Source organism: Gobius niger, assembly GCF_951799975.1.
Source record: "Gobius niger genome assembly, chromosome: 19".
NCBI lineage: Eukaryota > Metazoa > Chordata > Actinopteri > Gobiiformes > Gobiidae > Gobius > Gobius niger.
Genome location: NC_136870.1, coordinates 20,161,861 through 20,182,011, shown reverse-complemented (window position 1 = coordinate 20,182,011; position 20,151 = coordinate 20,161,861). Strand labels below are relative to the sequence as shown.

At 41.9% G+C, this 20,151-nt stretch overlaps 2 protein-coding genes across 2 annotated transcripts in view; one reads left to right on the top strand and one right to left on the bottom strand.

The window, feature by feature from the left end:
• The window catches only part of samd8 (sterile alpha motif domain containing 8), a 243,737-nt gene that overhangs the window by 176,175 nt on the left and 47,411 nt on the right, over positions 1–20,151 (bottom strand). The gene's annotated exons all lie outside the window — the stretch shown is intronic.
• On the top strand, positions 9–18,460 carry LOC306978569 (glutamate dehydrogenase, mitochondrial). Its single transcript, XM_079577204.1, has 13 exons — positions 9–582; positions 4,358–4,438; positions 5,247–5,302; positions 5,700–5,763; positions 7,356–7,450; positions 8,800–8,979; positions 10,294–10,431; positions 11,234–11,371; positions 11,458–11,538; positions 11,676–11,799; positions 16,319–16,410; positions 16,648–16,710; positions 17,889–18,460. Exons 1-13 carry the CDS (start codon positions 186–188, stop codon positions 18,006–18,008), a joined length of 1,629 nt encoding a protein of 542 aa, XP_079433330.1. The 5' UTR covers positions 9–185; the 3' UTR covers positions 18,009–18,460.

The window sequence follows — 20,151 nt, the reverse complement described above, 5'->3', positions numbered from 1 at the left end:
GCGGTCCTCCTCTTCCGTGCGCACTGGGTGCGTTTAAAGAACACTCCCGGGATGTCGTTCCTCACTCGGCCTGAGGACGGCACACAGTGAAGAGCTGCTGTGTCGGTCACCCACCCCTCTCCCGTCGTCACCCCCATTGTCCTTGTCGTTTAGTTTGTTTGTGCACGGTTAGCTCAGTCCCAGTCATGTATCGTTACTTCGGGGAGCTGTTGAGCCGCTCCGCTGGGAGCGCACTGGCCTCGGGATGCGTGGACTCCGCTCTCCCGGTGTCCTCGTCCCTCATGCGGGTGAGACACTATGCGGACGCCGCTGACAAGCCCGACGACCCAAACTTCTTCCGCATGGTGGAGGGCTTCTTCGACCGCGGCGCTTCCATCGTGGAGGACAAGCTGGTGGAGGATCTGAGGACCAGAGAGACTCCCGAGCAGAAGAGGAACCGGGTGCGGGGAATCCTCCGCATCATCAAGCCCTGCAATCACGTCCTCAGCGTGTCTTTCCCCATCAGGAGGGACAACGGGGAATGGGAGGTGATCGAGGGCTACCGTGCCCAGCACAGCCAGCACAGGACGCCCTGCAAAGGAGGTAAGAGAGACGAGGCCAGCTGGGCACAACGAGCCGTGTCCTGATAGCTAGCGTCTGCTTTAGCTTTAGTTAGCTCCATCATTAGCTATTTACAAACTGGCACAGCTGCACAATCAGGGCTTGACAAGCAGCCAAACTGCCACCGTCACCAGCCACTCAGGCCTGTTTAGTGTGTAAATATCAAGATCTGATTTTGTGCACAACAAGACAACTACGCAGATACATGTGTCCTAGGCCAACAGTCACCATGTTTTGTTTGCATAGACTTATCCACTTCAATCAACAGTTACATTGTGGCTAAACAGCACTGGGACCAATAACATTTGATGGAAACTTGATGTCAAGCTCTGTGCGCAATGTCATATCCAGTTAACCCCAAATGGCTGATTCATTCCAGCGTCACTCCGATTCTCATTTACCTGTGACCTTTGACTCCCCAGCTCAACTATAGATGCACAGACCGCCTTTTCCTATGCAAAAGTCCCTTTACTATTATTACATCTAGTAGTTTTGAAAATTTCACTGATGTTCTGCTCAGTGATGATGATGTTTTAATGTTTTGTCAAGCAACTTATGGAAAAATGTAACTACTTGACCAGCATAGTTAGATGTGTATGATCATTTAAGAGGCAAAAAGTATGATGTGCCATAATGCCATTTTTTGCAGCTTAGCTCTGAATCAGTATTTTTGGTTGCATTGCTAAATATGCTGTCCTTTTTTTTTTATACCATCGCTGCATGTTTTTGTGACCTTTGACTCCCTAGATCGCCTTCTAACTAAAAATCTATATTCCCATTCAAACTGAACAGGCAGCCGTCCCTTCAGTGGTCCTTTAGGGCCCATTCACACGTGTTCAGAGTGTGCACGTGCAGGTCTTTAGGTGACTTGTTTACACAGACTTGACTTGGCCCTCGTTGGAACATGACCATTGCCTTTCAGTCCTCACAGCGTTTGAGCGTGTGTGCTTTTAAGCAAATACACAAAGTGACAGAGGAGTATGTTCTTTGTCCAAGGGTCGAATCATCTGCTTCACGGCTCACGCTGCACTGTGTGTGACGTCTGCGGGAGGGCAGGAGGAGGTGGTATTTCCAGGCTCTCCTATTTGTCAGCGTGGTGACAGGTGGGGGAGGGCCCGGCGGCGTATTATGAGGAGCCTGCAGTGAACGGTGGTGAATGTATGGAGGGAATGACGGCGTTTTTCTTGGCTGTAAAAAACATTTGGCACCTGCTTCAAATGTAAAACCTCACAGCATCACGTTCAGTTCCCCCTTTTGTTGGACTTGATGTGCCATGATCGTGGAGCATGAATAACTTTTCCTTCCATGGGAGAACTAAATAAATTCTAGGCTCAATCATCTACAGACGTCATTAGTGGTGCATTGATTCGTTTCTTGACATAAAATCAATCTCAAACTTTATCTTCTTCAATGATGGGCAGCCTCTGCTAATGTTGGTCATTTACTTGCATTAAAGTAAATAGTCATAGTAAAGGGTGTTTGATTATTGTGAAAAGGTTAGATTTCTATTGACAAGCTTCTCCACAGTGTAGTCAACATTGATTCCTCGCCTGATGGTGGAAAGCTAGTGTTGCTTTTGGAGTCCTAAAGACCATTTATTGTTCATAAGGTTCTTGTGCTTCTGTTATAATGACAATACAAAATGGATGAAATCTCTACGGACAGATATCGCTTCTTCAGTGGGACGACAAATGATGAAAGTAAAACTGCTCGTATCAGCTCTGTCCGTTGCTGAACTCTGTGGTTCGTTGGGTCTAAATTCCTCTCTACAGTTTAATGTGCAAACTCCACTTCTCCGCCACTCCAGTCTGGTTTTTTTTGTCGATTAATCATTGATGCGGTTCATAGACCCTCGCTGTCCTCATTGGGTTAAAATACAAAGGTTATTATGAGCACAAAGCAACAAGCAGCATCTGCCGGTTTGGACAAGAACCTCCTCGCAGAGATCAGAGATACCTGAACAGCTTTTATCACAGATCAATGAATGTGCAGCATGTCATAAAAGTACAATCTCTGCTATTATAATAATGCTGAACACAAGACTGAGCCATATCAGTGCCTACCGTGTAAGCATGTGCAAAACAATTGTTACAAATATAGGTTTATCCTTTTTTAGAGTTCCTAATGCATGCCGACAGAATGGTACATGCTATGCTAACTGCATCATCGTTTCCATTCTTGATGTCCAATCGAGCAGCTATATTCCTAAACAAAATATCTAATCTGTCTAAAGTAAACATTATTTTCTCTGCCACACTGATAATGCAGCTCTTCCCTCCATTTAGTGGTGCAAAGTGGAATTATAGTTCACAGGTTGAGACACTTGCAAACTATTTTTAAGTTTGTAAATGTGAAAATCTTTAGGGTCATGCAGACAACACCGTCAGTATACGTTTATTAGATTTATTTGAAACATTAATGAACACATGTGGGGAATGACTTTAGAGTGTATTTGTTTCCTGCCTCTTTATAAAACCGAGCCCATATTGTTGCTGACACATTTCCACTTTTAGTTCCGTTATGACACTGGATCAGCTTAGAGTTTGCTTCACCTTCTGACAAAATCCAGCAGATCCTAAAACATTTAAACAAATATAAGTTAATACTGATTGTAGTTTTGGAGCTGACGCATTCCAAAAAAACTTCTGCCCACTTCTCCTTGGTCCATTTTGTGAGGATAGTCTCTTTTTCCATTGAACGCTGCTGTGGTTGGGTGAATAAATCGATTGCAGGATGGGGGTGGGGTTGTCCGGCCAGGCTTTCATGAATCACGAGTATAATTTTATTTCTAAGCTAGCTTTTTGTGCCTTGTCTGCGCAACATTGGCCCTTCTCTGAAACCAAAAACAAATGTGTGCATGCTGCATGACTTAAGGATTTACTATTGTGCTATTTAAGTTTTGAATTATAAACCTACTGCAAAATAACATTGTATATTTGAGTTGTACTTGTTGTACTATCTTTTTATAGCTTAACCTTGAATCACAAAACAATTTATCCAACTGGAGCTGTACAATACGACAAAAGAAGTGTTCAAGTTTGAATAAGAAAAAAAAGTCAAAACTACTGAAAAGATGTAAATCTCCATCTTGATCTGATTATAACCTCTAAAAAGATCGTTTGTTAGCGGTTTCTTGTTGCCATGTGCTTCAAAACTATCCACCGCAATGCTATGGTGACAGAATCCTGGAAACCCCTCACAGCTTTGAAGTCTGATAAACAGCTTGTGACTATGGGCGGGGTTTCCTTGTACTTTCTCGATTAATTGCCCCGTTTTCGGCCTGAAATGTTTCCCCCTCTTGTGCCTTTTGCCCTTGGACCCTCTCCTCGTGGTGTGTAAGGCGACTCTAGAGCGGCTATTTTCGGTCGGGACGATGTTGTGCAGAGTGCAGGGGAGTGGCATGCCTCGCTGGCACGCTCACGTTCGTCCTATGGTCTGCCCACGCAGGTTGCCACGGTAACGCAGCTCAACTCGGCTCCCCCTCCTCATAACAGGAAGTGAGCGCGGGCTGTGGTTGCGACGCTCAGCTGTGATTGGTTGAGATACAAGGGATGTTTCTGTGGTTTCGCGGCCAATGCTCTATCATTATGCAGAGCTTGTAGTAGGATTTCCATTCATTTAAGCTCAGTATTTAATATGTTTTGAGTCATGGGCCCTACAGGCTCTTTCAATGTGATTTCAGCCAAACTCTGATTTAATGATAGAGCTTTGTATCACATTTTTATTTGTATTCATGTATTTTGTTGTTTTCTCACAGGTATCCGTTACAGCACAGAGGTTTCTGTAGATGAGGTGAAGGCCCTGGCCTCGCTGATGACCTACAAATGTGCTGTGGTTGGTACGTATTCCCCTTTGTTGCAGCTTACCATGTTACAATGTTGTTCTTTCATCTAAAACAAACCTGGAGCTGTATTTCGAGCCACGAGCACACCTTTTGAGTGATCATTGGATCTTCACCAGTATCTACGTATCCAGGAAATACTGTCTTTACCTCTCGATCTCTCGCAAAGCATAATCCAAGCCGAATTGGGGGGCAAGGAGATGGGTGGGATGGGAGCGCCTTATGGGTTGATTGGATGAAAATCAGGAAGCAAAACTATTGTTTCTGCAGATTCCAATCAATTTAGAATTTTCTTACAAAGTGAAATATAGTGATAAAGATGTACTTGAGATTAAAGATATGTACAATAGGTTTCCCTATCATTCTTAATCTCAGTGGGACTTTCCTGGTTAAATAAAGGTAAACAAAAATATATGAATATTGCCAATCACCTGCAAAAAAGCATAGCTCTCCTTATTAGTAGTTTAAAGTTAAATCATTTTAGTCTAGTAAATAAACTACATGAAAACTGCTAAATCTGCCACTCAAAACTGTAAAGTCTCATGACTCTTCTAGTGCCTAACTGGGACCAGAGTTGGTACTGAAGACGGGGAATAGGAAGTGGTACTAAACCGTAAACCACATGGTACTCGCACTCATCTGCAGATCTAGTTTTTTTCAATTGTATAAGCTTGAGACCATTTTTTTCCTCTTTTCAATTAGTTTTTGATCATTACTTGACACTACTCTGACGTCTTTGCACATGATTTATAAGCACGTGCTGTAGTGACGCCTCTCGGTTCAAAGCTCTGTCCTTTTGTTCCAGATGTGCCGTTCGGAGGAGCCAAAGCTGGAGTTAAGATCAACCCTAAGAATTACACTGTAAGCCCCTGTAATACCACCCCGTCACTGTGACACAATCACAACCATAGACCACACACAGACACGCTTAGGTCTCTAATCATTCTCTGTAACCACATACTGAAACTGAGGACACTCTTTGTAGATAGGTTTGCTATTGTTTCATGAGTGTGAAGTATTCTCTTATTGCTACCAGATAATTAAAACATCCCAAACATTGATTATCCATGATTTATACCATAGTTGGTTGAAGGGACTGAATTAAGCATCATCCTGTCATCGCCTCAGTGTGAAATTTTCTTCAAATGTCGATATAAGTTCAGTCCAAAACCAAAGTATCTCGATAACTGCGGTGTGATCTTTAGCACTGTTTTTTTCATTTCAACTGTCTTGATTGTGTGTTCTGTGTTTGCTGTAGGACAATGAGCTGGAGAAGATCACCAGGAGGTTCACCATTGAGCTGGCTAAGAAGGGTTTCATTGGTAAGACTCATTATGTGACCCTCTTGGCGCCCGGCTGCTATGGGCGGGCACAAAAATGCAACTCCCTTTTACATTTGTCAAGATAAAAATATCTTTCGTAGGTGAGAGGGTCAGAGCTGTTTAGTGAGGGCAGAGACACCGGTTCGGCAGGTTGTGGGCCCCTATATGTGCAATGTTTACCTTTTGGCGGATGATTTACTTCATTTCAAAGGTGGATAGTCATTTTTTACGTTTACCCAAGAGGATGGTTCTTTGTGTAGGCTCTTTGTCGTCCAGGAATTTTCCATTGTAGAAGAGATTTCCAAATTGTCAACTCGACGTTTCACCTTTATCTTCAGAGTCGTTGCTCTTGTAATCAAGCTAGAAGCCAATTTATTCAGGTTCATTGAGTGATTTGTGGAAAAAAATTAAAGCAATACTAAGTAACCTAATCCTCAGTGGCCAGAAAATCACAATTGCAACTTGACCGGAGCAACCATTACACACTATCACGAAGAAGAAGCTAACAGGCTAACGAGCAAAGCTAACTTCGGGCTAGCGCCACTTTAAACAGTATTTACAGCCAAGTTTGAGTGAAAAAAAATATTTCCATTGTGTAGTTGTATGTACAATATTCCTCTCTCCCTTCGCCTTTTCTGTCAGCGTAGTGATTACTCTCACAGACAATTAATAAGTTAAAAAATCGCAACTTGCTACGACACCTGCAGTTGCGCTTATGGCCTCTAGGGGCATGAGTTACTTAGTACTGCTTTAAATGTCATCTGAAAGTATTTGATTTTTCTATATGGAGTTTGCTTATTTTGTGAGTTTGTTTTCTCTCGGTTCTCTGGGCTCCCCCATTAGCCCAAAACATGCACAATTGTCTAATTCTGATGAGATCATGGCTCAAGGAGTGAAGGTGGTGCGGTCTCCCACTGATCCTGACAGACGGCCCCAGCTGCATTAAAGGGTCAAACACAGAGGACACATTTCCCACATTAACAGTAAAGTTAACCTTCTAAGCAAGAAACGGTGAAGTAAATTGTTAAACGTACAGTAAATCAAAACTTCTCAAATTAAGATTGTTACTGCGTACTCAAAGATAGCAGATTTCTCAAAGTTAATGTAATTTTTCCTCCCTCGGGACACTGCAGCACTCTCTGCACATGATTTGGTCTTGTTTTCAGCAGAGTGTGAGCGGCACAAACATATTATTCACTCCGGCTCTTCTGTAAACTGTTTCTCCGCGCTCCGTCCCCTCCCCCACCAACCCTTCATGCTCCTCAGCCTGTTTTTGGGAGCCCATTCCAGGATCCAAGGCCCTCCATGGACGCCTTGCTCAGTCGCTCAGACATTTGAAAGGCTAGCTCCCTGCACCTGTCTGTCACCCAAGTCGGGATATCCAGTGACATAATGTTTTGTTCGACGTGTACAGTGCTCTATGAATAGGAAGTGCAAAGAAAATGGGGGTAAATGCATTTCTTAAAGGATCCGTAGGTTACATAGTGTTAGTTAAAGATCCATAAGTAAAAGGTCAAATCATATCCACAGGAGCCAACACACTGGAAAGCTACATTTATAATTTGATATCTTGTATTTCTTGTTTTCCTCAGGGCCTGGCATCGACGTCCCTGCCCCTGACATGAGCACAGGAGAGAGGGAGATGTCCTGGATCGCAGACACTTACGCCAACACTATTGCACACACTGTGAGTCCATAATCACGGGATTCAGTTGTTCATGTTGGTGTCCTACCTTTTTCTGGACTGAAGTTTAAAATGCTTTGAAGCTTTACTTGTAAGTTTAAACCAGATGATTTGCAAACTGTTATCCAAACAAATCTAAGCCCCATCGCTGTATCCGACATTTGTAAAAGTTTCTACTCGTACGGAGGGCTGAGTCTCTCAGGGCACTCCCAAATCCAGACTGTACTGTATTATGGCCCAACAAATTTCTGCACTTTTCCCCTTGATTCCAAAATGGGTCATACAGGCAGGAATGAGTCACCAGGAATGAGCTCTTGGCCACAGCTCCAGATATCCTGCCTCTCCCTTCGCAAACCAACACAGCGTTTAGTCAATGCACTTCTATTCTGTGTTTTCCAGTTCATTCAGCAGCGAGTCAGAGGATTGCTGTTTTTATCTGGTGAAAAATATATTAGAGGAAGTCCAGACGTCCGGACCAAAGTCTAGTGTGAGAACTGTATAGCTAAGCAAAAGTATGCTCCCTTTCTCATGTGTTGATGAAAGTTTAAGTTTGTACAAAGCTGATAGGATTCAGAAGAGAAAATCATATGTTTTTCAAGAAAAATCAGACGACAGAATAATCTTGGAGGTTAAAAAAATTTATAGCGCAAACAAACATTCAGTAGGTTTTATTGCAGTGTATTGGTATCAGTGCTGTGTAGTAAATAGTCTGTGCATGGTTTTGGATGAGGTGACACATTCCTGCTCTGGGCACATGGGGCAGAGGGGGGCTGTGTTTACGGGACGCCCCGTCAGCTGCCAGACTCCTGCCAACTTCAAACATAAAGTAGGCCTACTGTATTTCCAAATGATATGACAGTAGTAGAAGTGAAATATACTAGCCAACAAAATAATTACTGGGGGAGTTGTGTTCAAAGTCTTGTATTTTCAATTAAGTTCAATGAAGACAAATTTTGGCTTTGTCTAGACCTGGTGCATCCCGAATTTGGACCAGGATAATCTGGTTTAGTCCTGGTTTAGTTTAGCACAAGTTTAGACTGTTAAGAACTGGTGTGGTTTGTTTTTTAGGCATAATTTTGTCCTCCCTGAAAAGAAAATGGAACGAATGAGAGAAATTACATAGTGCAATTTTTTTATATAACTCCCTTTTCATGACTTCCTCACATCATTCACTATCTGTGCTACTTATTAACTTGTTATTATTACTAAAATAACTAACTTAAATAACTAAGCTTTGTGCAGCACTTTGGAAGTGTCATGTTCAAAGTGGAAAACTCTACCATAGGATCTTACCTGATGTTTCTCTCATTAAAACTATAGAAGTCAACTTTTTTTTTCTGTTGTTGTTGTAGGACATCAACGCCCACGCCTGTGTGACCGGCAAGCCCATCAGCCAGGGCGGCATCCACGGCCGAATCTCCGCCACTGGACGAGGAGTGTTCCACGGCATCGAGAACTTCATCCACGAGGCGTCCTACATGAGCATGATGGGCCTCACCCCGGGCTTCCAGGACAAGACCTTCGTAGTCCAGGTACCAGAGTCCAGACCGGACAAAGAGACGGTCACCAGGGTCAGAACGCCCACGAAGAGGAAACCAAAGAGCTCAGATTATAACGGGATTCGTTTGGGTTATTCAAATGTTGAAGTACAATAATAATGCAGTTTGCCCACAGAGTACTTCATAAAGTGAAGAAATTACTGCTTGTTTAACAAAAATAGGCAAATAATTACAATGAAACTTTTTAGATTAGATTCAAGTTGGCCACTTTTTTTTTGTCTTTACAGCAGGAGTCTCCAATCTTTTACTTCTGTGAGCTACTTCAACATAATAAAAATGTCAGTCAGAGCTATTTATGTTTTGACAAAGCTTCAGGCAGGATACACCACAGATACTCGGTACCCAAGATGATATATATAAGTAAGAGAATAGATAATGAGCTTTTTTGTTGAAATAAGTATAATAATATATTGACCTAAATGTTTGGGCAAAATGATGGACATGGCGGACACAATCTGCAAAGACAAAAGGCCTCTATCATAATGTCTATACGAGATTTTCTCCCGCCTCTTCTTCTCATTCAGCTCTTAGCGTGTCAAAGTGTGGAATCAAAGCTACAAGCTGTAATCCTCCTTAGTGTGGCACGAGTGGCTTATGTCATAAAAGATTAAGAGCCAAAGGAGGAGATCAAATGTTTATCCTCGATCTCAGACACAATGAAAACTCCCAAGAAACGGCAACGAATACCTTAACATTGTTCTTTAAATGAAATCGATGTTAGGCCCGCTTACTTTGCTTATATACATGTGACTACTGAATGTGAAATAAGACGAGCGTTCACTCCTGACCTTAAACTGAAAATTGAAATAGTTAAATCTGTTTTCAAACCTGGCATAAATGTAGCACTGCAGCTTGTATCGTAAAGCCGTTTTTTTTTTTCTAGTTTGGTAATGATAAAATGCTTACGACTGCAATTACTATTATGAAGGTTTAGTCAAGTTGGTAAGGATTGATTGGCCACATGAGGGCGCCAGATATTTTCTTTTTTCATGCCTATCTTCATACCCAGTTACACCAACGAACAAACCGATATAACTTCACTTATAACGGCTCAAGTGTGCGGACGTTAAGGAAGAAAGTTAACCTTTTTGTCCTTGATTTTCATATGTTGATAGTAGTAAAATGTCTGACAAGCGGCAAAACTCCAACGTTGTAGCTTTTGTGGGTTAGGTCCAGCTGGAAGGGATTATAAGTGACCCTAAATTAGTTGTAACTGACTCCAACTAAACGATATCATCTCTCCTCTTTTGCCTTAATGTGTCTTTCTTACTCTCTCTCTCTCGACAGGGCTTTGGTAACGTGGGTCTCCACTCCATGAGGTACCTGCACAGGTTCGGGGCCAAGTGTGTGGGAGTGGGCGAGATCGACGGCAACATCTACAACCCGGACGGCATCGACCCCAAGCAGCTGGAGGACTACAAACTGGTCAGAACCGCTTCTGTCCTTGCACTATTTTTATTCTGTTACTCATTTTCTAGAATGTCATGTTAAAATCTCATTTAGCGGGCTGGTGTCAGTGTAACTTGGACTGATTCAGTGTTTTTGAAAGGTGTAGCCGTGCGGAAAATCCACAAATGCTCAATCTGATTGTGTGTCAACAATTTTGCTATATTAGTCTTGCAGCTTAAAGGTGCACCATGCAACTTTTTATGTGAAAAAAAGGACTTGATATTTGCGTGTATTGTGACCTTTTAGTGACTCAGTGGCGTTATGGGTGCAGCAGGACACCTTTTCTTTCCCTCACAGTGGCCTCTATGATGCTCCAGGATCAATTGTTTGTAGGGGTTCGTATCAGAAACTGGCCAAAACCGAAACACAATTGATTCTGGAGCGTCATAAAGGCCACTGTGAGGGAAAGAAAAGGTGTCCTGCTGCACCCATAACGCCACTGAGTCACTAAAAGGTCACAATACACGCAAATATCAAGTCCTTTTTTTCACATAAAAAGTTACATAGTGCACCTTTTTAAAGTCCTATCTCCTGACGACATCGGTTTCACCTAGATGTTTTTAATGACTGTGTAATGATAACAAGACGACGCTGAACATTGTGCCAGCTTTTATTTGATGTGAATAGCCATTGCTGAGATATAACCCACCAATCTGCTAAATAAATTGTATGTATCGTAAGCTTTACTTTTTGTGCATGTTGACATATTAGAAATGAAAGAAAGTGGAAAATACTTTAGCCAGGCTTGAATTGAATGGGTCTGGTCTTGTCTCTGCAGCAACATGGCACCATCGTCGGGTTCCCAGGGGCCAAGCCGTACGAGGGCAGCATCCTGGAGGCCGACTGCCACATCCTGATCCCCGCGGCCGGAGAGAAGCAGCTCACGCGCAACAACGCCCCCAGAATCAAGGCCAAGGTCCACACGCTTTTCTCAAATCAGAGTCTGTATATTCACTGAAGAGTATTAATCGTCATGTGATTTGTATCTTGTTTTGGCTGTAGATCATCGCTGAAGGTGCCAACGGTCCCACGACCCCAGACGCCGACAAGATCTTCCTGGAGAACAACGTCATGGTCATTCCTGTAGGTGAACTTGTCTCCATTAGGTCCCATACTAAATGTTTTATTGTGATAATCAGCAGTTAAATCGGTGTGTCGGTGTGATGTATAACCTGGAATGTTCCGCAGTGTGGCTTTAAGTCATTTTCTCTCGTGTGCAGGACATGTATCTGAACGCTGGTGGTGTGACTGTGTCTTATTTCGAGTGGCTGAAGAATCTGAACCATGTCAGTTATGGCCGACTCACCTTCAAATACGAGCGGGACTCCAACTACCACCTGCTCAGTGAGTCACAACACGACAATATTCCACCTTTTGTCTTCCACAACTTTTTATTTTGTTTACATGGTTATTGTTGCAGTAAAAGCTACTAGAGTTAAAAACAAGAAAATCAAAAGATAAATGAAAGAATCAAATAATCACTTACATGTAAATGCATATGCTGGTTAAATCCTAAACTCACATCTCCTTTTTACACCCATTTACACTGCAAAAAGTAAATATCAAGCCTTGGCTTAAATGACTTGAACTGAGGAAATATATCTTGTTTTGAGGGGTTTTCACTCATTCAGACCTTTTTCAGATTATCTTGCTCGTTTGAGGACATTTCAGACTGGTTCTATGGTAAATCTCGCTTGAAATAAGAAAGTGAAACTGCTAATGGGACAAGACCATTTTTCTTAGAAACTTACTTGAAATAACAGCAAAATGTATTGAAACGAGTCAGAAACATCTCAGAACAAGTGAAATAATCTAGGTTAAATGCCCAACTACATCTTAACAAGTCAAAATAAGTAAGTAAAAACAAGTAAATTACTTTTTGCAGTGTATACCATTTAGTCCCTTGAGATTTAAATCTGTTCAATATATCCAGTAAGTCGTCCCGGCCACCAGGGGGTGCTATTACAGCAATGTCAGCACCCCGCCATAAGTAGCCTGGCATCCAGACTAATCTCCGATGTTTATTAATTAATAAACAGGAGACTAGTCTGGCCACCCTGTCGTAGAAAAGCTTCTGCTTGAGGCGGGACTAATGTGGGACAACCGAAGCGCAGCAGCCAATGAGAACATAGCAGATGTGACGACAGAAACGGCGACAAGAAAGTTGTAGTCATTCGGACATTAACAATGGCGCTCCTGCCACACGGAGTTCAGTAAATGACTTCTGTCGTTTATGTCAGAAAAACGTAAGAATACAAGCATACCGGAGCATTACGTGAAGTGGTCGCTTGTGTTGAAAAACTACAAAACAAAGGCGCAACAACGTGACGTCCGTTCAGGGAGCTGCTCTGATTGGTCGGTATCAAATCAAATCAAATCAATTTTATTTGTATAGCGCTTTTCATACATGTCATGTAACACAAAGTGCTTTAAAAACATTCTCTCACACCCACCTCCTTCCAAAAATACAGACACATTGTCGCATTCACACTCCCCCCACCCACCTCCCCAGAGACACGCCACACAAGCACACAATACACACTCAAGGTAAAACAGTGGAGACTATGGACAAAAGGCTAAGATAAGGCTGGGTACAGATAAACCAGGTAAGGGAACACCATCCAAGGAGCCGTCTGCATCGGGAGCGGCACCTCGGCTGCAGCCACAGGGACCAACACAGGGTGCCCGGACAACACCACACCTCCATCCAGACACCCACAAGACAGCCCCCCAGCAGCCACAGCCAATCACCGCTCCCGAGACAGAGGGCTCCATATCGCTGCGTCACTTCCTTTGAAAGCGCGCAATGGAGTGTTTCCAGACCCTCTTCTGTAAAGAAGCAGAGTCTGGTTGGTGAGACTACGCCATAAGGACCATGCAGAAACGTGTTCCTCACCCATTGTTCCTAACATATGTGCAATATCCTGATTCTTATAGGCACATTTCACAACTTGCAGGGTCACTTTTCTGGGCACTGTCACAGAAATACCTGAAAACTAACAAATGCTTTATAATTAGATGGAGAAACAAAAAACAAAATTTGTTCCACCACTAGAAAAAAAAAATTGGGTATAGTGTCTTTACGGCAAACGTCTCAATTATTTTCAAGATGGATTTTTGGAAGCTTGGAAATTTAAACCTTGCATGAATATATCATGTGACGCCACATAACAGTTTCATCCAGTAACTAACCACACGCGGCTGCTTATTGTTCTCTGTTTAGCGCTCTAACTTCTGCTCTCAGTTTCCTCCCTTGTGCCCCTCTGTACCTTATTTCTTCCACAATTGCCACTGTGATCACCCCTGGATCACGATCATCTTCATCAGCATCCCTATCATCATTATCATTATCATGTCTATCCTCTCTTTGGCCTGGTTGAGCTCTATCCAGAGCCATTGCTGCCAATCTAATGGTCGTCAGCAGGTGGTCAAAAGCTGCTTGAAATATGTTTAAGTCGTCTCTTGACCCATGCACCACGAAAATTCCACTTCTTCTGTCTAAACATGCAGTGATTTGCACATCTTGGTTTTCCGGTCCGTCTGGCTGTTCAGTGGGTGGGTCTGGTCTGAAGCCCAGTAAAGCGTCTATCCACTCCTCTTGGCGTTCGGTTTGAAACATCAGGTTGCACCTTTGACGATTGCGCTTTGTGTTTTGGTAGAGAACGTCTGTATTGTCACGTAGTTGTTGATCGCGGGCTGTCTTCCTAAAATGAGCTGTATCTCTTTCTATTTCTGAGTAGTCAAAGTCTCGAGCAGGCATCTATAAAAAAAAATAAGCGACACACATATTTGTACTGCTTAACAAATCTTAAACAAGTTACATTGGAACATCGTGCCTATCGTGTGATGATAGAGTAATAGATGCTATATTGGGTAGAAAAAGAAAAAGGTGCAATGTACCCAAGGTATTTACATCATCTGATTGTTGTTGAATGCGAAGGCAAAATTTAAAGGAATAGGCCACCGTTTTTACATACTGAGATATGTTCTTACCTTAGCTTTGACGAGTTCTTTAGGACCTGTCTGATCTTCACCCGTGCCTTCAGTCACGTAAACACAGCGCAGACGGCGTTAGCATTTAGCCTCTCCTGCTCTCCACTATAGCTCCAAAACTGGTCAAGATAGAAGCTACCAAGCTCTTCCACGTTTTCCCTATTTAAATATGGTTACGTGAAGTGTTACACTACAAAGTATAATTACACAAAATTAAACAATGTGGAGTTTCTAAGCGGATAAAAGGGGGGGATTATATTTTAAGGCGTAATAATACCAGGAGTAATTTGGCATCCGCGCAGTAAAGTGAAGATTACTACGCGGATTTCGAACTACTCCTATTATAACGCCTTACAATATAGTTCCCCCTTTTATCCGCTTAGAAAATCCACATTGTTTAATTTTGTGTAATTATACTTTGTAGTGGAACACTTCACGTAACCATATTTAAATAGGGAAAACGTGGAAGAGCTTGGTAGCTTCTATCTTGACCTGTTTTGGAGCTATAGTGGAGAGGGGGAGAGGCTAAATGCTAACGCCGTCTGCGCTGTGTTTACATGATTGAAGGCACGGGTGAAGATCAGACAGGTCCTCAAGAACTCGTCAAAGGTAAGAACATATCTCAGTATGTAAAAACGGTGGCCTATTCCTTTAAGTGGTTTTCATTGATTTTCCATTAGTCCCTAGACGTTGAAGTGTTGCCCTTAAAGGAAATGTTGATCTAATTTAGATAATTTACTTCTACTGACGGCAGATGTGGTCCTTCTGTGTGCTGTAAGAAAGAGTTGAATCTTTTACAAGGTCCTTTTTTGGTTGGATTACATGCTGTGGATTATTTAATTTTTATTATACGGCTCTTCACAATGCAAGTAGAACGCTCCATTGACTTGAATGAGATTTTCCAGCGTTCTACCGGTCATTATTTTCTTCCTCTGCCTCTGCAATGGCAATGCACTTCATGCTTGTTATACAGGTCTGTCATATCACTCTGCACGTAGTAGTAGCGGACACTATCTCTGTCCCCGTCTCTGCAAGAGAACTTGGGGTCATTGCTCGTGAAGTTAGAGGGAGTCCGACTTCAACTTAACCAAAGATTCACCACTATAAATAGTGTTGTATAGATGGCATACAGTCTGCCTACAGATAATTCCAATTAAATCCAATCAAACTTTTTTATACAAAACATTGGCTTGCTGCTTCATGGAGAAGAGTTATGTAGAAAGATGCCTCACCGTGAGTATGTGGCCTGACCGCCGCCGGAGGAGCACAGGGACCGCGAGGGTTGTAAAGGTTCTGAAATATGAGAAAGACCTTTTAAGAGCCAAGTCACTGGTTTTAAAACTGTTGTAATGTGGCCCCGCCCGCTGGTCTTCGTCCCCCTTGGTAACACAAACAGTGATAAAAGCGTATTTCACCCGACATAGAATGAAGCTCTGGAATGTTCTTTTGTATGATTAAAGAAAAAGTTGTGAAATACTCACTGAAGTGGGATGAAGCTGTTGCTCTGAGGAAAGGCTGAAAAAAAGCTGATGCCTGAACTAAAGATTCCTTCCTCTTGTATGTTTGTGCTGGGGAGGAGCAGCGCATTCAGACACCAATTACAAGCCGTTCTGATAAGTTCATGTGACGTCAACTGACTGAAATATGAGCTACACCCTTTTCATTTTGCTTCTCTATTTTCTCTCTCTGCACTTGCACTTGATTTTAAGAATATTTGCATTTGTACCAAGTTTACTTTTGCTATTTGACTGTTATTTTTTTCTTCTTAATCTGTCTCTTGCAAGTGTTTATTTCCACATTTAATAGTGGAAAGCAAACCCTTACAACCTTACAACTTGTATTCATGATTTGTTTTCTCTGTTGTGCTCAGTGTCTGTGCAGGAGAGTTTGGAGAGGAAGTTTGGGAAACAGGGAGGACCCATCCCCGTCGTCCCCACCGCTGACTTCCAGGCTCGAGTGGCTGTAAGTATGATTCACTCTGTAGTTTGTTTGGTCGATTGTTTTGCTGTTGTGGTGGAGATCGAGGGTTGCAGCACATATTTGGCAGGATGGAGAGGAGAGGGGGTGTTTGTTTTTGTTAAGGGCTTTAGAGTCAGATTGGTTAAAAGGTTGCAGACATGAGTAGGAATGCTGTGTTCTGTGTTCTGTGTGGCGACTTCATGGCTTTATTTATAATGTTTAACTTTTATCCATTTTCAGGGCGCTTCTGAGAAGGACATTGTTCACTCAGGTTTGGCTTACACCATGGAGAGATCTGCCCGGGTTAGTATTTCATTAAAAACTAAAAAAAATGTTGGTGTTTTTTTTTACCATCAGTGGTGGAAGAAGTACTCAATATTCTTAAAGGGGCTAGATGAAAGTTAGTCATTTTATACTCACTACTGCCACCTCAGGTCTTTTGCGTAACTGCAGCTTCTATATTAAGCTCGTGCATGACGGCACTTCAGACTCGAAGTAACACCTTTTTGAGTGACAGTGCAGGATTTTAGAGGCAGTTGTGGTGAACAGGTCTGAGCTCATTCTACATATTAAGACATGGCTGGACCATGAAAGGGAAGGAAAATACTTAGTTTTAACATTTTTAAACTCCGTATAGTCCCTTTAAGTAAAAGTGCAGATACAGGACCAAAAATGTTCTTAAGTAAAAATGTTATCAGATACTCAAAGTACATTTTACAATGCATATTTAGAGTAAAAAGTATGAGTAAGAGTGTAATGTGCAGGATTTTTTAAAATCATTTGAATCAAACCAAGTCTAAACTGGGACTAGACCATTCATCGTAGAGAGGTCACTTTGAAAATAAAATACTTTTGCTTTTAACCCAATTTAAAAATGTAGTGGAGTAGAAAGTACAGATACAGGTACATACAATTTACTTAAAGGGAGTAGATGCAAGTTGGCCATTTTATGCTCGCTACTGCCACCTCAGGTCATACGTGTAACTGCGCCTTCTATATTAAGCTCGTGGTGAAAGTAACACTTTTTTGAGTGACAGTGCAGGATTTTAGAGGCAGTTGTGGTGAACAGGTCTGAGCTCATTCTACACATTAGGACATTGCTGAAACATGTAGGGGAAGGAAAATACATCATTTTAACATTGTTCAACTCCATATAGTCCCTTTTTAAGTAAGGTAAAAATACCTATAATTTGTACTTTTTACTTTATTTTCCACCACTGATTACAATGTACGTTTTTGTTGTGTTGACAAGCTCATTGTGCCTCCATAATGGATATTATTCTATTATCTACATCTGTCACTAAAAGGATGTTTTGTTTTTATTGCAGCATAAAATGTAGATTCTGAATGCCCTTCCTGTATAAACCAGCTATCTACATTTAATATATACAATACTTTATATCGCCTGTCTACATGCTTGTCAAGATGATTGATGCTTAAAATCATGGCCATTCATCCTTCTGTTTTTATTTTGTTTTTAGCAAATCATGCGTACGGCCAGCAAGTACAACCTGGGCCTGGACCTGAGGACGGCCGCCTACGTCAACGCCATCGAGAAGGTCTTCAAAGTCTACAACGAGGCGGGACTTACCTTCACATAAACGCCCCGCCCCGCCCCGTCAGCCGCTGAACACGCCCCGTTTACTGCCACATCGTGCTCTTTTATGGCCGTGCATCCTGTTCCACCCCCTCATTTCAGCGTCCTCATTTACATATCCATTATTTTAGAGAGAGTGAGACTGTAGTGTGCCCCCCGTGTGCATGTGTCCACACTGCTCTACAGATGCCTTATATTAGGACTGCTCTGAGAGGGAGACAGCCACTTTAAAATTTAATCAAAGGGATTTATCAGATTTATTATTAAAAGAAAAAGTAATATTTGTAAACCGTCTATAGAAAAGTTAGTTCAGTCCAAGTTTTTGAAGATTCAGTTTGTGCGACTGATCCTCCGTCGAGAGGAGCGGGTTCTGCGTCAGGTTTTCCTTTGTAACCGTCCAATTCCTTCACAAAGTTTTTTTTTCAAGAAATTACTGTATTTTTATTTTCATTGTTTTTGAAAACCAATAAAATATTGATATCTAAACAGTGGTCTGTGTGTTGCAGTTTTAAAAATGCTTGTATGTTTTAGTTTTCAAAAATCTAACACTAGACACCAGTTCAGGAGTATAATGGGGCTTGAATGAGCTTGTGTGCAGCTGCATTGATAAATCAGCAGCTCTTATCTGTATTTTCATTTTTTTTTCGATTTAAGCAGCTGAAATGTCTAATCACAATAAGCCACATTGACTCTGAAAGGCGTGCCAAAGAGCAAAGTGAAACCAAATTAAATGTGACTCTTTTTTTTTTTTTTTTACACCCATTTCTCTTTAAAAGTCCATACGTGTTTGGTTTACTTTTGAGGCATGATGCAAACAAGACACATTTGAACAGATGAGACAAAGCTAAACGTTTTTTTTTTTTGTTTTTTTTTTGGTAAGGCCCATCACTCTACCATATACCAAAATTACCGCAATGTAGGGCCTGGTGTCAGAATGCTGGGTTTATAATCTTCTAGCATGACAATGACCCCAAACACACCTCAAAAAGCAGTGAAATGGGTGAAAAGTAAGCGCTGGCGAGTTCTGAAGTGGCCAGCAAAGAGCCCAGATCTAAATCCATGTTAAGTGAGGGTGCTAAAAATTTTGTCTGGCCCTTTTTGGAATTCTGTGAGAAATTATGCCAAATTAGTCTTTTTTGTTGTTGTTGTCTTTTTTTTTGTTGTTGTTGTTCCAATTCACAAAAAGGAAATAATGAGATTACGAAAACATGTGTATTTGGGGGGTCAACACTTTCGTTCATATAAGCAGGAAAAAATGGTCAATTTAAAATATAATTTTGGCTTTTCTATGTAAAAATAAATGATTCAACAGAAATGTCTTACTTTAAACTATCATGGATTCTTCTGATGGGTGAAAACGAATATCTTGGTCTATTTTACTTTTAACATTAGCTTTTTTCTTCTTACTGTTGTAATCTACTGTATTCTTTCTACTACTCCACCCTGCTCCAAAATATACAGTAGGCCTACAGTGAGGTGGATCCGCCGTGATAGTGCGCCCTCTGCTGGTAGGAGCGGATCCACAACAGCATTATTTGTTAATATTTTATGTTTTTTGTTAGGGTTAGTTTAGGGTCGTTAGGATTAGGGTTTGGGACCGGTTTTGATTAGGGTTGAGGTTAGGTTAGGGTTGTGAGGATAAGGGTTGTTTAGGAACAAAAATAACAAGGTCCTAAATGTTAGAAGTAATGTTATCTTTATCAATCAACTGAAACATATAGCTAGCTCAAATCTGTTTTTTGTTTAATTTTTTTTAATGAAAAAAAAAAAAAAACTATTCCACACGTGCGTTAAGTAGATTAGCATATCAACATCAACCTTCATAATATATAAACTATCTATTATAGAAAACGCTAACTCAATGGCCGCCGCCTGGGCGCCGCCATGTTTATTTCCCATACCGACTTTGAAGCTAAGCAGGAAAGTGCCTGGTTAGAACTGGGATGGGAGACCGTTCCTCGAATGCTAAGCAGGGAAGGGCCTGGTTAGGACTGGGATGAGAGACCGTTTGGGAACACCAGGAAGCCTGGCGACAATACTGCGTGTGTGCGTGGTTGGTGTTATTACATCCGCGGCCGGCCCCCACGTGACGAGTCCCACCGGCCTCGTGCATTGGCCACGGGTCCTTATGGACCGCGGTGCTGCTG